The sequence below is a fragment of the Diabrotica virgifera genome, chromosome 4, assembly GCF_917563875.1.
Source record: "Diabrotica virgifera virgifera chromosome 4, PGI_DIABVI_V3a".
NCBI classification, from domain to species: domain Eukaryota; kingdom Metazoa; phylum Arthropoda; class Insecta; order Coleoptera; family Chrysomelidae; genus Diabrotica; species Diabrotica virgifera.
Window position 1 is genome coordinate 17,312,705 of NC_065446.1, and position 21,551 is coordinate 17,334,255.

The window sequence follows — 21,551 nt, forward strand, 5'->3', positions numbered from 1 at the left end:
TGGTGATCTATTTAGAGTATTGTAATCGCCAACCAATTATACATCTATAAGTATAAGTCGCTTTAATATGCAAATATTCTTTAACGAATATAAGTTCTATGTATAATAATCACAGATGTACGTTTTTTTCTGCCACTTCCAACTGTAATGCGTTAAAGAGAATTCGATAATCTATGACGCACTGAAAGAAGGGCTTGGTATGAACTTTAATGTAAAAACGTTTATTACTATGTCGTTTAAAGTGAATCTGATAAAAACCTTGACGTTTATAAAGAAATAATCGAACCTTGCACCAGAATAGTACCTATAATTCGCTACTGATTGTCTTTTTAAAACAAGTCTATAGTGATACAATATGCTCTGAATTAACTACTTTGTTACTTTACATAATATATTTGTCGGACGATTTGCCGAATATAAAGTATCTTAGTATTTGACAAAGCAACATTATTAAACATATTTGTGCGTTAGGAATTATTAATCACAATATAATTTGTGTTTACTAATAACCGTATCTGAAGATTATGAAATTTACCCATAATAGAAATCAAAATATTTAGTTATGTACAAACCACTAATGAATCGATAATTAGGTGTAGTAGATTTTGAAATACGTTTTAACAGTAAAATACAGAGTGGGTCAAAGAAAACAGTCCACCTCGATATTTGGCAGTATTTATTAGATTCTAAGGAAATGACGAAACAGGTCAATTTGTCAACCCCCTCCCTTCCCCTTCCCCCAACCCTTATTTTTAAATAGGGAATAGGGGGCGTGTGCTAGCTCATTTGAAAGGTTATTCAATTCTCTATTCAGGAATATTAACATTGACATAATTATTTATACAAGTTGTCCAAGAAAAATTATTTTGAATTAAATTAATTGACACAAAAAGAAGAATGTATGTAATTTATTTAACTCAAAAGACATTCTACTGAATAAACATTGTTTGTTGCTTAAATTCTATATTCAACCTACCAAATGGCAGATGGGTGGCAGCTTAAACATTGAAATTAAGCGAAAAGCAATGTTTATTTATCAAAAAACATCGTTTTCTGTTTTGTGACAGCAGTAGAATGTATTTTGAATTAAATAAATTACATACATTCTTCATCTTTTAGTGTTAATTAATAAAATATTTAAATAAATAATTTAAAAAAAATTTCTTGGACACCCTGTACAAATAATTGTTATTGTTTATATTACTGAATAGAAAATTGAATAACCTCTCAAATGAGCTAGCACACGACCAATATTCCCTATTTAAAAATAAGGGGTAGGGGAAGTGGAAGGGAGGGGGTTGACAAGTAACAAATGTATGTACCGTTAAAATGTGTCCCCCTTCGATAAAAAATCGACCTGTTTCGTCATTTCCTTAAAATCTAATTAATATTGACAAATATCGTGGTGGACTGTTTTCTTTGGCCCACTCTGTATATCGTTTGTAACACTGGGAACTGATTTTTTCTCAAAACAGCAGGAAAATAGTGAAGAGATAAGCCTAGAAAATACTTAAACTCATCGTATATTTAATAATGTTTAGGATTTATTATTTAAAACATAAAACGAAATCTTAACGTAAATGTTTAAATAAAAAAGTGCCTATTTCAGTTATAACTGCTTAAAATTTTGAATAACAAAATATGTAGTTCAAAAATCCGTACTTATCCGTAATTATATTATAAACAATCACATCTACATAGTAAATACAAAACTAAACTGCGAGGCGTAAGTTAGACATATAGAAAATTGTGCTCATTTTCATAGTTGATTTTTTCGTGAAAAGATTAACGGATTCCGTTATTTTTTTATTATTTTAGATTTTGCTTTAATATTTACACAGTTGTGCAAAGGTTTACTCAAACTTCTTTTTTGTACTTATACCGGGTGGAAGAAAAGAAATGGTTTTCTTATGTTAAGTTTGGGACACCTTGTAGGGAGGACGAGGTACCAATCTGAGTATACATAGGAATCGTCTTGTAGTCTTATGTTTTACGAACATTTTGTTTTTTGACTGATATCTTTAGAAAGAAAAAAATACACAATTTTGTAGTTTAACATGTGATTTAACCGAAACAAAAGTTTGAGACACCCTGTAAGGAGGCAAAAGTACAAAGCTGGGTATACATCGATATTATGTTGTAGTCTCATATTGCGTGAACATTATTTTTTTAATTTCTCTGATATTTTAATAACAAAGAAACTAGACGGTTTTACTCTTTAATATGTGTTTTAACTGACATACGATACGTGAGGAGGCTTTTAACCACTAAGATACCTTAAGAATAATTATTATTTCCTATATGTGCGAAAAGAACAGGGTGTTCAAAGAAAAAAATCTGTGTAATGTATCTCTCGCTGTTTAAAGAGCCTTCATGTAGACACCAAATCCGTACTTACTCTCAAGGAAATTCCACCCCAAAACATCACAGAGCCTCCATTAAACAATCTCGTCTCTCTTACGTTGCGCTGTGCATACCGCTTACTTGGTCGACAAATAACTCTTACAGGTGTCGATAAGAACTGTTTACGTTATGTGCCTTTCTGTTTTTAAAGTTTTGTTAACTATTATTTTTTATTGTTAATTTAGTTTTGTTTCAGTTCAAACACATTTTAAACTACAAAACCGTCTATTTTCTTTGTTTCCATAGATCTAGTCTATGCGCCAGAGGGGTCACCGTGTCCTTTTCAATTCTGATGGACAAACTCAACGGTTTCTTATGGTTTTTTGACTGCTGATTACGAATTTCGAGGGTGGATTTCGATCCGAGTGGTCAAAAAATTGACACTTTAATTATTTATAAGGCTCTGGCTCATAAACTGAAAGAGATAAAAAATGTTTTAAATAAAATTTGTTCCTTAATAAAAAACGAAGAAAAAAACGTTTACTAAACTTAAATCCAACAATTAGAACTCAAGCTGTTTTAAAATTAGTGCACAATGCAAATTGCAGATTGCAAAATAAGTATTTTTCGAAGGTTTATCGATCGTAACTCAGCTTCTAGAGACTTCTGAGACGTAGAAGGTCTCATTTTAAAGCTTAATTAATAGGCTTCCAAACAAAGTTTGTTAAATTACTTTAACTTCATGTGTTTTAAAGTTATACCGGCTTAAATTTATAATTTTCTTAAAAAAACTGCACATTAATTTGTTTATAAGGGTTTCACGCAAATTTTAGCTATAAACATTTATACTTGAATTAACAATAATGATAAAAGAACCCAAAAGGAACAATTTGAGCATACGAAAATGTTCGTAAGTTTATTTTTGGCCAAGATATCGATATTTTAATGCCTTCAAGATCAGATTTAGTACCACCATATATCTGTAAAAATTGCTCTAAGAACTTATGCAGATGTAAACAAGCAGAGATTCCCTGTATATCTCGATGCAGTTGCATGAAAGAAAATGTTTGTAAAAATAGTATTAATAAATAATATCAACTTACTTTTTAGTTATATTTCTGAAATATTAGTTTTTAATGTTTTTTTTCTCATGTAAATAGAATGAAAGGTGATACGAGGTACAGTATGATGATTTAATGATAAGAATTATACGATAAAATTTTATTAGGATCTTTAAAAAAATAAAAAAAATGAAGATAACGTATATATACATAGAAATTATAATTTGCATCGAGAAGTTAGCGCGTGGATCTTTACGCTGTGAGCCGATCTTGCGCCTCAGAGCGCGCTATTAAAATATCGATATCTTGGCCAAAAATAAACTTACGAACATTTTCGTAAGCTCAAAATGTTCCTTTTGAGTTCTTCTATCTTTATTGTTAATTCAAGTGTAAATGTTTATAGGTCAAATTTGCTTGAAACCCTTATAAACAAATTAATGTACAAATTTTTTAAGAAAATTATAATTTCAAACGGGTATAACTTAAAAACAAATGAAGATAAAGTAATTTAACAAACTTTTTTTGGAAGCCTATTAATTAAGCTTTAAAATGAAAACTTCTAAGGCTTATTTGCAAGCGTAGAAGCCGAGTTACGATCGACAAAGCTTCGAAAAATACTTATTTTGCGATCTGCAATTTGCATTGTGCACTAATTTTACAACATCTTGAGTTCTAATTGTTGGATTTAAGTTTAGTAAACGTTTTTTTCTTCGTTTTCTATTAAGGAACCACCTTTTTTTTATTTAAAACATTTTTTTTATCTCTTTTAGTTTATGAGCCAGAGCCTTATAAACAATTAAATTGTTTATAATAATTTTTTGACCACTCGGATCGAAATCCACCCTCGAAATTCGTAATCAGCAGCCAAAAATCCATAAGAAACCGTTGAGTTTGTCCATCAGAATTGAAAAGGACACGGTGACCTCTATTTGGCGCCTAGACTAATATCAGCGACATTCAAAAAACAAAATGTTCACAAAACATAAGACTACAATACGATTCCGACGTATACTCACATTTGTACTTCATCGTCCCTACAGGGTGTCTCAAACTTAACATAAGAAAACATTTCTTTTCTTCCACCCGGTATAAGTACAAAAAAGAATTTTGAGTAAACTGTAAATACTAAAGAAAAATCTAAAATAATAAAAAAAGTTAGCGGAATCCGTTAATCTGTTCACCAAAAAAGCAACTATGAAAATGAGTATAATTTTCAATACCCCTAACTTATGCTTGGCAGTATACATGAGTATCAAGTTGCTTTATCAAATTTAAGATAATTTATTTTCAACTATTAATTTTCCGACCTCTCGTGTTCGTTCAGCAAAGATCAGCTGCACGATTCTTCATCGTTTAAGTCTACAACTATATCAGTCAGTTCGTTCTCGTTCTCAGATGGATTGGTGTCTTCTGCTATCATGGGACAGCAACTGTCTGCTTCATCGTCATTATTGTATTCTTCACTTTCTCTATGCACCAATACTTGTACTACTGTTGACTCACTATTCTGTCTATTTAGGGGTGGTCTTATTAGGTGGCTTTCCGGGGAGGCTTCCGTCACCAGGATACTTACATCCGTGCTGAAACTAATGTTAATATAATAAAATACATTTAAAATTACCCGAGAAATATTACTTGGGGGGTACACTATGGAAGAATAAACACTAAATAAACGTCGAAAATAAATGTTTATAAATAATAACAGAAGAAAGAATTATGAAAGGTAAAAACATATATGAAATGAATATAAATCTGCTGAGAAGCTAGACTCTAAGTAAGAGAACAAAGATAATAATAATATATCTTAGGGCATTTTTGCCGGGGAGATCCTTTCGGATTGTTCCGGCGCCATTTACATCTTTAACCCTGTTTCAAGTAACTACTGTCGATGTACACTAGCCCAGGGGGACCGACGGCTTAACGTGCTCTCCGAGGCACGGTGAGACGGCTCGTATCATTTTTAGAAATGAAAAATTGTTTGTCTTTGGCAGGGCTCGAACCCACGTGCATTGGCGTATGAGGCCAGCGATTATGCCGTTACGCTACGGCCGCTCACAGAGAGAACAAAGATGAACCTATATAAGACCTTAATAAGAACTGTTGTTACATATGGGATGGAAACAACAACGATTAACAAGAAAGAATTTGAAAGAAAAATAATGAGAACAATACTGGGCCACAATACAACAAGAGAGGAAGAAATAGGAATGAAAATAAATGCCCAAATTGAAGAAGCATTAAAGAGAGAAAATATAGTCAGATACATAAAATATCTTAGCTTAGAATGGATAGGACATATACAGAGACGCCCAGAAGCAGATATGTTGAGAAGGATAACTAACTGGACATCAATATGGCCCAGGTGTAGAAGAAGACCTAGAACAAGCTGACTGGATGATGTAGAAGAAGACATAAGAGCAATAAATGTGAAAGACTGGAAAGTTCAGTGCAAGGACTAGAAGACATGGAAAAGAGTCACAACAGCAGCAAATACACACAGCAAGCTATAAACAGAGGAGTAACCCACCTCTATGCATCCACCTCAATGAATGAATCCATGCCCAACTAATATACGCTATAGTGCCAGTGTACTGAATGGAGTATGGTAAAAAGGTAAAACTGAGAAATTGACACAATTTATTTGAAAACCCTGATACAAATCTTCTTACCTCGTACACTTTTCGGACTGAGTTCTCTGGCATCCACCAGTCATAGAGGTCGGTCGAGATTTCACCGAACCAGCCCTTTTTCTGCGAATCACGCTACCTCTTTTTGGTTTCGGTTCTTCGGCAGCAACAGGATGAAGCGTTTGGGAGGCTTTTAATTCTTTATGACCTAGAAGGGGAGAAGTTTTTTCGTCAGGCTTTTCTACGGCATCTTGATGACGCAGAAAGAATGGAAAACTGTATATGCTTCTACGACGAGGCTGTGATAAGGGCATGGGGGTTATTGGGGTTGTACCTACAAAAAAGTGGAAATTTTTTATTTATTTATTACTAAGTGTGAAACTCTCCTACAATCTTGAGCCGTATTTTTAATTGCATTATTTATTCTTCCATTCTTCATCCATAATCATTTTCTACAATGCACATATTGCCCATTTTGCATTCTTTAATAACTTTAATAATTGAGATTTAAAAGCTCAAGATCTCTGGCCAAGAGACCCATCTTCAAGAGAAAATTTTCAGCCGATAACCAACACATCAGAAATCAGAATCAGACATGAGTTATCAGAAATCACATTGACTACCTTCTCATCTGCAAAAGATACCGAAATTCCATCCTCTCGTCATTCCTTGAGCCCTTATCAGGTCGTGGCGACACTTAAAATATTGTCAGTTTGTTGTCCCCCTTGGCTGCGATTATGTGCCAGATGGAGGGCTTCATGTTGGGATTTTCCAACCAGAGTCCTCATCTGGTGTACCCATTGTGTTGAAGATCTTCCTCTTGGCTTTCAACCTTCTACCTTTCCTTCTTCTATCAATAGTTACATGGTTCCGGTTCTTTTCGCTACGTGGTCGAAGTAATTTTCGAATAAGTTTGTATCTATCGATAAGGTCGAAGGCCTTTTCAAACTCAATAATTCGTTATCAATAGTTTTCCTAGATATTAAATAAAAACATTTAATTTATTTACAGCAAGCACAAACTGTAAAAAGGACTTACCGGATTCTGGCGTAGCTTCGCTAACCTTGATGCTAACATCGGCGGCGTCGCGCGTCAAATCCAACTCCTCGGGGGACATGTTGGTGGCGCTGGAGAGCAACAGCAACGGTAAATTCAGCCAAGGGCCGCCAAGCTCGCTGAGATCACTAGCGTCGGACGCCCTAGAGGACTTGCGAGAGGAGGCGCGACTCCCTCGATGCACATGCAAAAAGGCCGATAAGCGCCCTTGCCAACCGGTACCCGGTGATGATGTTTGCGTTGTTTCATCTTCCAGTTCTCGTTCTCGTTCTTTTTTACGCCTAAATAATACAAAAGAGAAGTTTAGGGAATGGTAAAAGATAGAAATGAATATGGTAAAATCACAATTTTAGGAAAAATATTTTTCATTTAATTTCAGGAAGTTTTTAGCATTAAGAGGCTACTTCAGCGCGTCATCAATATTTTTTCAAGAGATAGTAGTTTTTCGAAAGGTCTGCGAACCTTTAGCCACAGTGCCTCGGCAGTACGTGGCACTATTAAAGACGAAGGAACAATATTGTGATAATAATATATTATACTCATAGGCGCGCTAAATGTTGCCAAAACAGTTAGTAAAGTTAGATTTCTTGTTACTCTGGGCTAATTAGCAAAATACAAGGAAAATTTATTTACCAGCAATTTTATTGCTGGAATCGAATCTTATGATTGTATATATTAATAATATAGGTATGCAAAGTCCGCAGATAGTGTGCTACTTTTTTTATAAACAAAATGGCGCCTGAAAATCGTGTTTTTTTTAATTTTTGCTCTATAACTCCAAAGATTTTAACTTTACACCAAAAACACCCAAATAAAAATTCACCGTAATTAAATTCTGCATAGAGACGTGTTTTTCCCGATTTACTTCGACATAATTTTCCCCGGAAAATGCGGGGTTTTCCAACAAAATCTTTAATTTTCAACTAAAATTTTAAATAAGTAATTGTTTATCAATAATTAAATAACTATAACTTGGTAATATAAAATCTCTTTTCGTATAGACTATAATTCCAGAAACCGATGGAAATTGAATGAACAGTTTAGCAACAATTGAATTGTTAATTAAAAATTTACGGTCGCTATAATAACCACAATAATTATTATGATACATAAGAATAACTATGATTTTTGTATAAAAAGACACTGTGCCTATTTAATGCACTTTACAGAATTGAAATTGGACTATTTAGACGGCCTCAGGAATATTTTAAAATTATAAACAATTTTTTGGCTTATAAACAAATATAATATCTCGGGAGATATTAAATTAAATTAAATCATCAAAACGGTATTGGAAAAAAAAGCGGCAGGACGCTTCTTTTAAAAGAAAAAACGTTTACCTAATTGTGATGAGTGGTTCCTAAGATACAACCGGTACAACCGGCATTTACGGCAAAGATATAAACAATAGGATTATAATTTTTGAATTATCACCTTTTTATTTTTGTCCTCTTTCGCCACACTAATTTTCAAATCTTTAAAATACTCATAGTATATATTATTATAATAAAAACTATCGATATTACGAGTGAAAATTTCCAAAAATAGCAAAATTTCAATTCAATACCGTTTTAATGATTTAATTTAATTTAATATTTCCCGAGATATTCTATTTGTTTATAAGCCAAAAAATTGTTTATAAGTTTAAAATATTCCTGAGGTCGGTTAAATAGTCCAATTTCCATTCTATAAGTGCATTAGATAGGTACAGTGTCTTTTTATACAAAAATCATAGATATTCTTATGTATCATAATTATTGTGGTTATTATAGCGACCGTAAATTTTTAATTAACAATTCAATTGTTGCTAAACTGTTAATTAAATTTCCATCGGCTTCTGGAATTATAATCTATACGAAAAGAGATTTTATATTACCAAGTTATTTAATTATTGATAAACAATTACTTACCTAAAATTTTAGTTGAAAATTAAAGATTTTGTTGGAAAAGCCCGCATTTTCCGGGGAAAATTTTCGTCACAGTAAATCGGGAAAAACACGTCTCTATGCAGAATTTAATTACGGTGAATTTTTATTTGAGTGTTTTTGGTGTAGAGTTAAAATCTTTGAAGTTATAGAGCAAAAATTAAAAAAAACACGATTTTTGGGCGCCATTTTATTTATAAAAAAGTAGCACACTATCTGTGGACTTTGCATACCTATATTATTAATATATACAATCATAAGATTCGGTTCCAGCAATAAAATTGCTGGTAAATAACTTTTCCCAAAAATGACCGATTCTCCGATAATCTACCCAGACTATGTTATAGATATAATCGATTTTAGTAGTTCCAATGTGACACAAAATCTAGACATGCGATAAAAAAGTTTATTTGAAGAAAGTTTTTTTTTTGTTTTTCTTAATGACGGTGCATACTCTTTTGTTATAACATTTTATTTAATTATAGAGTAATTTCCACACACTAACATATTTCTCACAGCATATTTCTCAAATTGGGCTCTGTACCGCCATTCTTTACTATATTACGTATATGTGTGCCAAATAACCTTAATAAAGTTACACGAAAACAGAAACGAAATAAAAATTCAAATGGGTGTCAGACAGGGTGACACACTTTCACCACAGCTTTCTATAACTGCCAAGAACGTGCTTTTAAAATCCTTGATTGGTATCATAAAGGGACAAATGTCGACGGGAAATGCGGGTCGACGGGGCACCTGAGTAATGCTGATGACATAGTTTTGATAGATGACCTGGGCCAAATTAACACTATTAGTCTAGGCGCCAAATAGGGGCCACCGTATCCTTTTCAATTCTGATGGACAAACTCAACGGTTTCTTATGGATTTTTGGCTGCTGATTACGAATTTCGAGGGTGGATTTCGAACCGTGTGGTCAAAAAATTATTATAAACAATTTAATGGTTTATAAGGCTCTGGCTCATAAACTAAAAGAGATAAAACAATATTTCAAATCAAATTTGTTCCCTAATAAAAAACGAAGGAACGTTTACTAAACTTAAATCCAACAATTATTAGAACTCGAGATATTGTAAAATTAGTGCACAAGGCAAATTGCAAAATAAGTATTTTTCGAAGCTTTATCGATCGTAACTCGGCTTCTACGCATGCAAATGAGCCTTACAAGGTTTCATTTTAAAGCCTAATTAATTGGCTTCCAAACAAAGTTTGTTAAATTACCTTATCTTCATTTGTTTTAAAATTATACCCGTTTGAAGTTATAACTTTTTTTAAATTGTACTTTAATTTGTTTATAAGGGTTTCAAGCAAATTTGAGCTATGAACATTTATACTTTAATTAACAATAACTATAGAAGAACTGAAAAGGAACAATTTGAGCTTACGAAAATGTTCGTAAGTTTATTTTTGGCCAAGATATTTATAGTTCAAATTTGCTTGAAACCATTATAAACAAATTAATTTACAATTTTAAAAAATAAATTATAACTTCAAACGCGTATAACTGTAAAACAAATGAATATAAAGTAATTTAACAAACTTTGTTTGGAAGTCTATTAATTAAGCTTTAAAATGATACCTTCCAAGGCTCATTTACATGCGTAGAAGCCGAGTTACGATCGATAAAGCTTCGAAAAATACTTATTTTGCAATTTACATTGTGCACTAATTTTACAATATCTCGAGTTATAATAATTGTTGGATTTAAGTTTAGTAAACGTTTCTATATTCGTTTTTTATTAAGCAACTAATTTTATTTGAAACATTTTTTTATCTCTTTTAGTTTATGAGCCAGAGCCTTATAAACAATTAAATTGTTTATAACAATGTTTGACCACTCGGATCGAAATCCACCCTCGAAATTCGTAATCAGCAGCCAAAAATCCATAAGAAACCGTTGAGTTTGTCCATCAGAATTGAAAAGGACACGGTGACCCCTCTGGCGCCTAGACTATATGTCAGAAGAACTGGAAAGACCCTGCAGAGAAATCGGTTTAAAAATAAATATCTCCAAAACGAAATACCTGACGAACCTCAGGCCCAGTAACAATGGAAACATTCAGGAAGACGAAGTAGAACTTATTTATAAATACGTATACCTTGGACACGAAATTAGAATAGGCAAGGATAACCAAACAGGTGAGGTATCAACAAGAATAGCACATAAATGGGCATTGGACAGCTTATGCTCATACAAACGTATTTAACGAAAAGTTTTCGGAAAAGTTTTCGAAAGTTTTCGATCAGTATGTTCTGCGAATAATGACTTACATTTAATTTGTGGGATTGCCATAAGTCGTCAAAAAATGACTTAAGCCAATAATATTAGAACAAGGGCTTCTTACAAGGGAAAATTGACAAATTTATAGTCTTATATTAATATAATAAAAGCTGCTACTCCAAGTAGTAAACCACCTCTGGCAGAAATTCAATTAAGATATGAAATGAATGCCAGTTTATTAAAAGAATTTCAAGATGCTCAAATGCAAATTGAGATTTTAACACCAGAAGACAAATTAAAAGAACAGTATGAGGAAAATGAATTATTTGAAAATAGATATTTTAAAGCCATGGGTTTTTTGAAAAGTTATATTGAAAGTAACACATTAGAGGGCGCAGGAATATTCTGTAGTGGTGGAAATTTCAACATTTCTATTCCACTGGGAGAATGTACCTCCGTATTTCAGGCAGAGATTTTTGCAATCTTGCAGTGTGCAAGAGAAAACAACCTGAGGGCATTCGAACTGCAGCGGGTTAACATATGCACAGATAGCCAAGCAGCCATTGGGGCTCTTATAAGCCCTAAGGTGAACTCTAGGCTGGTGTGGGAATGTCGACAAGAACTTGATAGACTGGCACAACATAACAGTGTTATACTGGTATGGGTTCCAGGTCATCGGGGCATATACGGCAATGAAAGAGCTGATGCACTTGCCAAGAGAGCATCAGCTACAAAATACCTGGGTCCAGAGCCGGCCGTGGGAGTGCCAAAAAGCACCGTCCGTGAACGAAAAAAAGCCTGGATTCGAAGCCAACACAACTCACACTGGGAGAGTGTACCCGGTCACACACATGGCAAGATGTATATCGGACGGACATGTGCTAGTAGAGCTGAGTTACTGCTGAAAACAAGCAGGAATCAGCTCAGAGTCATAACAGGTTTCCTCACTGGACATGCGCCAGTTAAGGGTCACCTGCATACAATGGGGCTGTTTCATGGAGACTTGAGCTGCAGACTCTGTAACAGAGAACCTGAAACAGTCAACCATATTTTGCATGACTGTGAGGCATTGGATCGGAGGCGGCAAACACTTTTCGGAGACATCGAAATGACTCCAAATTTATATGGCACCCACCCACTAGACCTGTACAAGCTGGTACAGGGTTCCAGAATTCTGGAATGGGTTTCATAAACGAATGGAAGATGTACAATAAGCCAAGTGGCTGCAGTACAACCGGTTCACAACAGACGGCTTCCAGGAAAAAAAAAACACATTTCAGTCTGCACATGATCCTAGTTTGAGTTCTACTCCTCAAGTAGACTCCTTAAGTCACCTTTTGTTACCAAAAATGAAAATCAAAGTCTTCGCTGGAGAGTTATAAAATTGGTTAGAGTTTAAATCCATGTTTACTAGTGTCATTCATAACAGTCCTTTGCCAAACAGTCATAAGTTTCAGCTTTTGCGACAATATGTGGATGGATATGCAAAACGTATAATATAGAAATAATTGAATTTTTACCGAGTTGTCAATATAAACTTCAAATATAAATATAGTTTTTATATTTTTTATCAAAACTAGTTAATGACTTACAGTGCGAAAGCATTATCCCTAATAGAAACCAATGCTTTAAAACTAAGAATAGTACAAGAAGGATGGAGCGTTTACTGATAGTAACAATAAAAGACAAGATCACAAATGAAGACCTACGAAACAGAACCACAGATACAAATGTTGTGGAGAGAGCTTGGAGATTGAAATGGAGATAAGCTGGCCTCGTGGCAAGGAAGAAGATGGAAGTTGGACATGCAAGTTAACTGAATGAAGACCAAAGATACAAAAACAGGTAAAAGAAACAGGGAAAGACCACCTACACGATGGCAATATGATTTGCGAAAGATGACGAAACATTGGATCCATACTGCACAAGACCGTGCACTCTAGATACAAATAGAAAATAAACGACAAACTAGTGATAATGATTAGATATGATTATAATGATGACCTCTATCAGATATTGCAATATACAGGGTGTCCAGAAACTCTACCGACTAACGAAGACACGAGATTCCTCAGATAATTTTAAGACAATTTACCCCAATTCATCTAGTCCGAAAATGTTTCCTAAGAGAGCGAGAGTTCTTTGAAGATGGCGTCTTGTAATTAGTTTTTCTTAAATACCTCCAGAACGCTTCTAGTTAGAAAAATTAAAATTGGTACACATATTTACCTTCTAGAGATAAATCGATGTCATCCATTGTGAATTTCTATTACCAGTCATAGGCGTCCTTTTTGGGTGGGGCAACGGTTATTTTATCGCATAACTTTTTTGTCTTTAAGTTTTAAGCATTTTTGATACTGGATTAATAAATTGTGAGGTATTCTAGTACTAAACTCTTGTTTTAAGTCGGACACACCGTTTTTTTAGAATAATCGATTTGAAAATTTTTCGCTTCCTGAATTTGAAAAAAATATTAAAAAATTTTTTCAAAAAAAACGGTGTATTTTACTACTTAGAGCAAACTTACTGTTTGAATGCCCCATTTAAAGTTCGATGAAACCAGTTTTAATATGACCCCCCTTAATAATTGCACCGACCCGACCTTATTGGTTGTCTTAATAATGTAACTATAATATATGTGAAAGCAATTTAAATATATATTTGGAATATCATAAAACTTAGATCTTTTGTTCTAAATGAATAAGCTTCAGTTTCTCCCTTCATTGGTGTTTATTAAAAAAACCAAGTTCTCCATTTCAGTTAGTGATAGCGCTTATCTTTTGTTTAAATTTGTTAATAGTTACTTATGTTCTAGACTAGTTGTTAGTTATATACTGTGCTTACTAAACTCATTGTTATAAAACTGTAGTTTTTAAAAGCAATAAATGCCTATCTATTTACCACTTAAAGCAAGAGTACCTTTTAGTACCAAAATACCTCATAATTTAATAATCTAGTGTCAAAAATTCTTAAAAATTAAAGACAAAAAAGTTATGCAATAAAGTAACCGTTGACCTACCCAAAACGAACGCATGTGACCGGTACTAGAAATTCGCCATTAACGAAATCGATTCATCTCTGGAATATAAATAAACGTACCTATTTTCGTTTTTCTAAATAGTTTTTTTTATTTTTTTTTTGATATTCAAAAAACTAAAAATTTTCAAATCGATTTTTCTAGAAAACGGTGTATCTTATCGACTTAAAGTAAGAGTATCTTTTGGTACTATAATACCTTACATTTTAATAATCCAGACTCAAGAATGCTTAGAAATTAAAAACAAAAAAGTTATGCGATAATATAACTGTAGCCCCACCCAAAACGGACGCCTATGACCGGTACTAGAAATTTGCAATGGATTGAATCGATTTAACTCTGGAAGAAAATTATGTGTACCAAGTTCCGTTTTTGTAAATAAAAGTGTTCTGGAGATATTTAAGAAAAACTAATTACCAGACGCCATCTTCAAATAGCTCTAGCTCCTTTAGGAAGCATTTTCGGACTAGATGAATTGGGTTAAATTGTCTTAAAATTATCTGAGGAATCTCCTGTCTTCGTTTGTCGGTAGAGTTTCTGGACACCCTGTATAGTATAGTACATTTTAATTTATCGTAGCGGAATGTATCAATCTATCAAAAGTCATAACAAATCTTGTGCATGAGATATACCAAGAATTTATGAGTCAAATGAAAAACATAATAAATTACTTAAAGATACATATAAAGGTAATCATATTTACTAACTTTTGATAGTCTTTATAGGTTTTCTGTATAAGCCTCGCCGCTTTATCCTGCCTCTTCCATATCCTGGTAGACGAAACGATTTCAAGTTCCTTTCTAGTTGGGAATTGCTTCTTGAATTTGATACTCATCTGCTCTTGCAACTGTCGGAAGTTTTCAGTCTCTTCGACGTGTCCCAGTACGTGTTTCACGAGTGAGTGTAAAATATCCAGGCAATGAATTTTATTGCCCTTTGCGATCGGTAAGTTAAAACTTACTAAGGCCACCGTATTCGGCTTTGATATGCCCAACGGAGGGTCCAAGGACGCTATGAAGTCTGACAGCTGGGAGAAGCGTATAAACTGCGTAGCGTGAGGATCGTATCTACAAATATTATTAAACGTTAATAATACTAATCAACTTAGTGTAATTGTAAAAACAGTAATAAACTAAATTAACAAACTAAACTATACAGGGTGAGGTAGATAAATGGTCAATTAGAAATAAGCTCGAGAACTAAAGGTAATTGAATCATGAAAATTGGAATGAAGGGGTTTTGAAGAGTGAACTGTTTAATGAAAATATTTTCATCTATTTGCTACTTCCGATTATACCGGAAGTTGCTTATAACTTCGTTTTTTTAATGGGACACCCTGTATATTTTTAAAATTTTGGATTCTCCTCGACGTGTTATTTCACAAAATATGAGGTTTTGTAATGTTATACGGGTCAGTTTAAAAGATAATTACGTTTTTTTTTATTAATTTCGTAGCAATATTCACACCATCACACCCTGTAGAATTGTAGTGATTTGACATCAAAAACTCTATTGATGATTGATTTAATGATTTTTAATGTAGTCTACTATTGTTAAAAATTATTAATATAGCGACATGTTCAATTTTAATATACAGGGTTGGTCGAAACTTGGAATGAGTATTTTCTTAAATGGAACACCTTGTATTTTACTATTGTAATTTAATGAAATTTTATGGTACCTTTTTATTTCTTAACCATACCCTATACCAAACTGCTTTAATTTGTGTTATTCGTGATTCTTTAAGCCAAACATTTATTGCAACAAAAATTACGTGAAATTTTATTAGGTTGGCCGTGAAAATATTCAATAAAAAATTATTTTTCGAAAATAATTACATATATTAACCTAGACTCATCCTTAATTCATTAATATTCATTGATATATCAATTTACCTACGTAGTGAAGATTATTGGTGCGTAAAATATGAATAAAAACATACAATATTCTATCTAGTTGGCTATGACTTTGACACTAAATTTGCTTAAACATTTGATATTACACTATTTTTATAGTTCCAGTGGCTTTGTTACCATTACTTATATGAATTTTTCTAATTAACTGATTAATATGGTTTTTGTGCTAGGCGAGTGTAAGAAAAATGGGCTACTGGCAATAATAATGTGTCATCAGCCATTCTCTGATAGACGACAACCAAGAAGTGAAACTTTTCAAAGTTTACTAGAACGGTTTCAACGGATTAGACACTTGGATTACGAGAAATATTATCGAACAAAAACTATTGTAGATGAATAAAATGAATTAAATGTAATCGTTAGTGTCACTGAGAATCTGCTTAATGGTACGACCGTTCTCGTAATCTAAGTGTCTTGTTAGTTGCCGTCTATCAGGGAATTGCTGATGATAGATTTTTATTGCTAGTAGGCCTTTTTGGTCATACTTTCCTAGAACAAAAACCATCTAATCAGTTCCTCATCGAAAAATTCATATTAGGTAGTAATGGTGACAAAGCAACTGGAATCATAAAAATAGTATAATGTCAAATGTTTAAGCAAGTTTAATGTCAAAGTCATAGCCAACTAGGTGGAATATTGTATGTTTTTATTAATATTTTACGACTAGTCGTATGCCTATCAAATTAGTAAAAAAACAAGTAACAAGTTATTTAAGTTTTCTTACAAAAATTTTTTAATAAAGACTATCAAATTTGAACTTACTTGCTCCATCTAATGTAGAACATCTCCAGATCGTCTTCTACGATACCGATTTCTTCCTCCTGATGAGCTTGGTTAAAGTTCTCAAGAATAATTGCAATGTACATGTTAATAACTATCATATAATTTATAATAATAAAACTAGTAAAATATATTATTGCTAGTAGTGGATAACCACAATCACCATTACTCTGATTTCTAAAATGTGGATCACAGTCTGGATACTCGATCATTAATGATTCTAATACATCATTCCACCCTAAAACAAAATAAAATATTAATAAATATTTACTGTATATTTTTATAGGAAAGGAAGAATCTAACATAAAATTAATAGATCTGAAACAGTGGAAACGCCATTATGAGGTCTCACTGACAGAAGATAGATGTAAATTCCAAGAGATTGAAATGGAAGAATGATCCGAACATACACAAATAATTAAGATAACAACCGGAGAGTTAAGCAAGGCCCTCAAAAGATCGAACAACGGTAAAGCAGCAGGACCTGGAGACATCCCGATTAAGTTGGTAAAGTACGGACCAAAAATATTGCATTCAATGTTGGTCCAACTATTTAATAAATGCTTAAAACTACAAAATATCCCTGATGATTGGAATGTTGGATACATCAGCTCAATATACAAGAAAGGGGATACACGGATATGCTCTAATTATTATAGGGGAATAACTTTTACCAGCTCATTAGGGAGGTTTTACGGTCGAATAATAAAAGAAAGAATAGCATCAGAATACGACGACATCACAGTATAAAGAGGGAACCTCTATATACTGTGACGACATGGAAAAACAAAATGCATTTCGTGCAGGAAGATCGTGCACTGATAATATATTCGTTCTGCAGCAGGTAATAGAAAAACGGATAAGGCCAGGATAACTTGGCGGTACGGTACCTTTGAAAAAACTGTTTCAAACATTGACGAAAGTAGATCTTAGTAGAGAGTATCTGAATGCTATCGCAAATATATACAAAAATGCAAGAAATGTCGTTAAACAAGGAAATTTTATATTTTAATAATTTCCAATAACAAAGGGCCTTAAACAAGGATATTGTCTGTCTGCAACCTTATTTAAAATATAAACCTATTCAATCATCGCTAGAGCAGTGTAGGAAACAAATATCCGGAATGGGAATAGACATAGTCGGTTGTAAATGTCTAACAACTTTGTTTTTCGCAGATGATCAGGTAGTCGTAGCGAATTATGAAGAAGACATGGACTCCATGTTTGGAAAACTAAAGAAAGAATACGAAAAATGGGGACTCAATATGAATATGTCAAAGACAGAGTATCTTAAAATAAGGGATGATCAAGAAGATCCAGAGCTAGAAATTAGAACCACAAACACATGTAAATAATATAAATATCTCGGATCTATAATATTTAAAGAAGGCACTACCAAAAGAGACATTGAAAATAGAACGCAGCAGGACAAAAAAGTGGTAAATATTCTAAGCTCTCTACTGTGATCTAAAGATATTAGACAAACAACGAAATTGACAATATATCGATCCTTGGTAGAGCCTATTATGACAAAAATAGATCACATCAGGAATGAAGAAGATATTATAAGGAATACCAATAATGTATATTCCAGTGTATATAGAATTGAAACGAGACAACTAGTGTGGTACGGTCATGTGAATCGAAAGAATGAAGATTGATGGCAAAAGAAAGCTTTAAATTACATACCACAAAAAACAAGAAGAAGGGGAAGGCCTTCAGGTGCCTGGGAAGAAAATGTAAGGCACATAATGAGATATAGAGCCATCAAAGAAGACGAATGGATGAACAGAAAACGATGGCGGTCGAAATGCGAGAAGCGGCAGATGCTATAGGAACCTCGCTTATAGCTAGATAGATATTTTATATAGTTTTATTTTATCTGAGCTGATTGCTGCTTGTTTTGCGCAGTATTTATTTTAGATCTATTAGCATTTTGCCATAGGTATACTTGACTACAGACGACTTGCAGACGACACCGCTATCATGGCTGAAAGTATGGAAGATCTTCAATTCCTTATAGATCGAGTCACTAGAGAATGTTCCAATAACGGACTTATCATAAATACAACAAAGACAAAGTTACTTGTGGTTAGCAAACAAGACGTCGGTCCTATGCAACTAATTGTCAATAATGAACCTTTAACAAAAGTTAACCATTTTAAATACTTAGGATGTTGGATAAACGAGAGAGTAAATTCGGATGAAGAAATTAAAACTCAATACAAATTGCAAGAGGAGCATTTATGGAACTTAGATCTGTTCTGAGCAACTCTCAGCTGAATTTACAACTAAGAATCAAGTTCCTAAAATGCTATGTCTATCCTGTATTACTGTATGGATGTGAAACCTGGATCATGAAGGTTAACATGATGAACAAATTAGAAGCCTTCGAGACATGGTCATATCGTAAAATGCTCAGAATATCTTGGGTTCAACGCATTTCAAACAGAGAAGTCTTAAACAAAGTAGGCCAAGGCGAAGGTGACTTAATCAAGATGATAAAAAAGAGAAAACTTGAATATCTCGGGCAGATAATGAGAGGTAGCAGATGCAGGATACTGCAGTTAATACTCCATGGAAAGATCGATGTAAAAAGAGGAATTTGTAGGAAGAAATATTCATGGCTCCGAAACCTTCATCAGTGGACTGGCTTATTAGCAGATCAGCTATTACAAGCCGCACAAGATCGAGAATGATATCGGCAAATTGTCATGGACGCTACCCACGTTTAAAATTTGGGTACGGTACTTAAGGAAGAAGATACTTGACTATATATTATCCCAGTGAGAGCCTGTTAAAGTTTTCTTGCCTTTTTACCTGATGATGATGAAGATTGAGAGTTTAGTTAGTCATTTTTTGAACATTCTTTTCATGTCTTTTTTCTCTACATTCTTAACAGTATGGAATTTACTTCTTATATGCAATTTACTTCGAAACTTCGGGAAAAGAGACCAAAAATGATACACCTATCTTACACGCATACAGGCGCGATATACGCAACTGAAAACTAGATTATATCTGAAAAATTAAACAATTTTTTTACGGAAACCTTTTTTTATATTTTCGCGTAGACGACCAGTTACTTCTCACTCACCGTTCTGTACCGAGATCTCTACAAAAACCAAATTTTTATCAATTTGCCATGGACTTTTTTGGAAGAGTTTCACAAATTTCAAATCCACACTTCGTCTTCTTTTAGTGCCTATTCGTTTCGAATATTGGCGATTATTCTGGCTATAATTATTTTATTAACTGATGCTTTAAATAGATTAGTTGTTGTTGTGGAGAACCATTTCCTCAGATTTTTTAACCATGATATTCTTCTTCTCCCACTTCCTCGCTTTCCAAATCCACACAACGCACATAAATGAAATACTTTCAGATATATTCTTCAACTCCTACTTTTATATACAAATGCGAAAATAATGGCAGTCCATCACTGCGTGGAAGTAATAGAAAGACAGGAAAGAACTTCTTCTTCTTCTTCTTCTACGGCACTACAGCCAAAATTGAGCCCTGGCATCCTTTATTTTTTGCCTCCACCCTTGCTTGTCTGTGGCTGTTCTTCTCCATACACGAACTTCTAAAAGGGCTTGTGCGTCGCTGTTTACTGTGTCTTCCCAGCGCTTTCTTGGCTTTCCAACCGGTCTCTTTCCCTGCATTCTAGCATTCTCTTTTTGGTAGCCTATCCTCTCCCATTCTTATCACATGTCCGGCCCATTGCAATCTTTGTATTCTAACGAAGTCTGACAGGGGTGTTTGTTGATAAAGCTCGTTGTTGTATCGGCTTCTAAAGATTCCGTTTTCCCTCACAGGTCGTAGTATTCTCCTTAGTACTTTCCTTTCGAATGTGTTGAGTTTGTTTTTGAATGTTTCTTTCAGGACCCATGCTTCACTGCCATAGCATGCTATTGGTCGAATTAAGGTTTGATAGTTTCTAATCTTTGTATTTCGGTGGACATTTTTAGACCGAACTATATGGGAGAGGGCAAAATAAGCTCTGTTTGCCTGCATTATTCTCTTTCTTATTTATCCATCTTCTGATCCGTCGGCATCTAGTCCTACTCCAAGGTAGAAAAGAACGTTCCGTTTAATTGCCGTCTTCACAGATAGCCGGGCAGCACTTAAGGCACTTAATTCTGTAGAGGTCAATTCGAAGATAGTATGGGATTGTGTGTGTGCCCTAAATAAACTATAAGGCCGTAGCAAGGTTACGGTAGCCTGGGTACCGGGGCACCAGGGTCACAAGGCAATGAAAAAGCAGATGAAATGGTTAAACAAGGCTCATCAATGCCATTCGTTGGACATGAACCTTGGACTGGAAAGTGGGTAGCTCATAAATCTTTGGAATGGTGGAGAAATTCCCCAGAAGAAAGACAGGCGAAACAGTTCCTTACAGACCATGCCAAAATTCACGGCAGAGCTAATAAGCAAAGACAGGATAACAGTCAAAGCCACAGTAGGTCTGATAACAGGGCACTGTAAGCTGAATAGCCACTTGAAGCTGATGGGATTGTCAGATAATGACCTGTGCAGATTCTGTCACCTGGAGGAAGAAACAGCA

At 33.9% G+C, this 21,551-nt stretch overlaps 1 protein-coding gene across 2 annotated transcripts in view; it reads right to left on the reverse strand.

Moving 5' to 3' along the window:
- Window positions 1-4,183: 4,183 nt before the first annotated feature.
- The window catches only part of LOC114335819 (sodium channel protein 60E-like), a 384,114-nt gene continuing 366,746 nt past the window's right edge, over window positions 4,184-21,551 (reverse strand). The window contains exons 27-31 of one of the 2 annotated variants that reach the window (XM_050649033.1): window positions 16,967-17,222; window positions 14,996-15,355; window positions 7,070-7,368; window positions 6,074-6,365; window positions 4,184-4,984 (exon numbers count right to left, since the gene is read on the reverse strand). In XM_050649033.1, coding sequence (XP_050504990.1) covers window positions 4,735-4,984; window positions 6,074-6,365; window positions 7,070-7,368; window positions 14,996-15,355; window positions 16,967-17,222 — 1,457 coding nt within the window. In that variant the 3' untranslated portion in view covers window positions 4,184-4,734. Of the gene's footprint in view, window positions 4,991-6,073; window positions 6,366-7,069; window positions 7,369-14,995; window positions 15,356-16,966; window positions 17,223-21,551 lie in introns of both variants that reach the window. The other variant, XM_050649032.1, reaches the window with a different exon arrangement.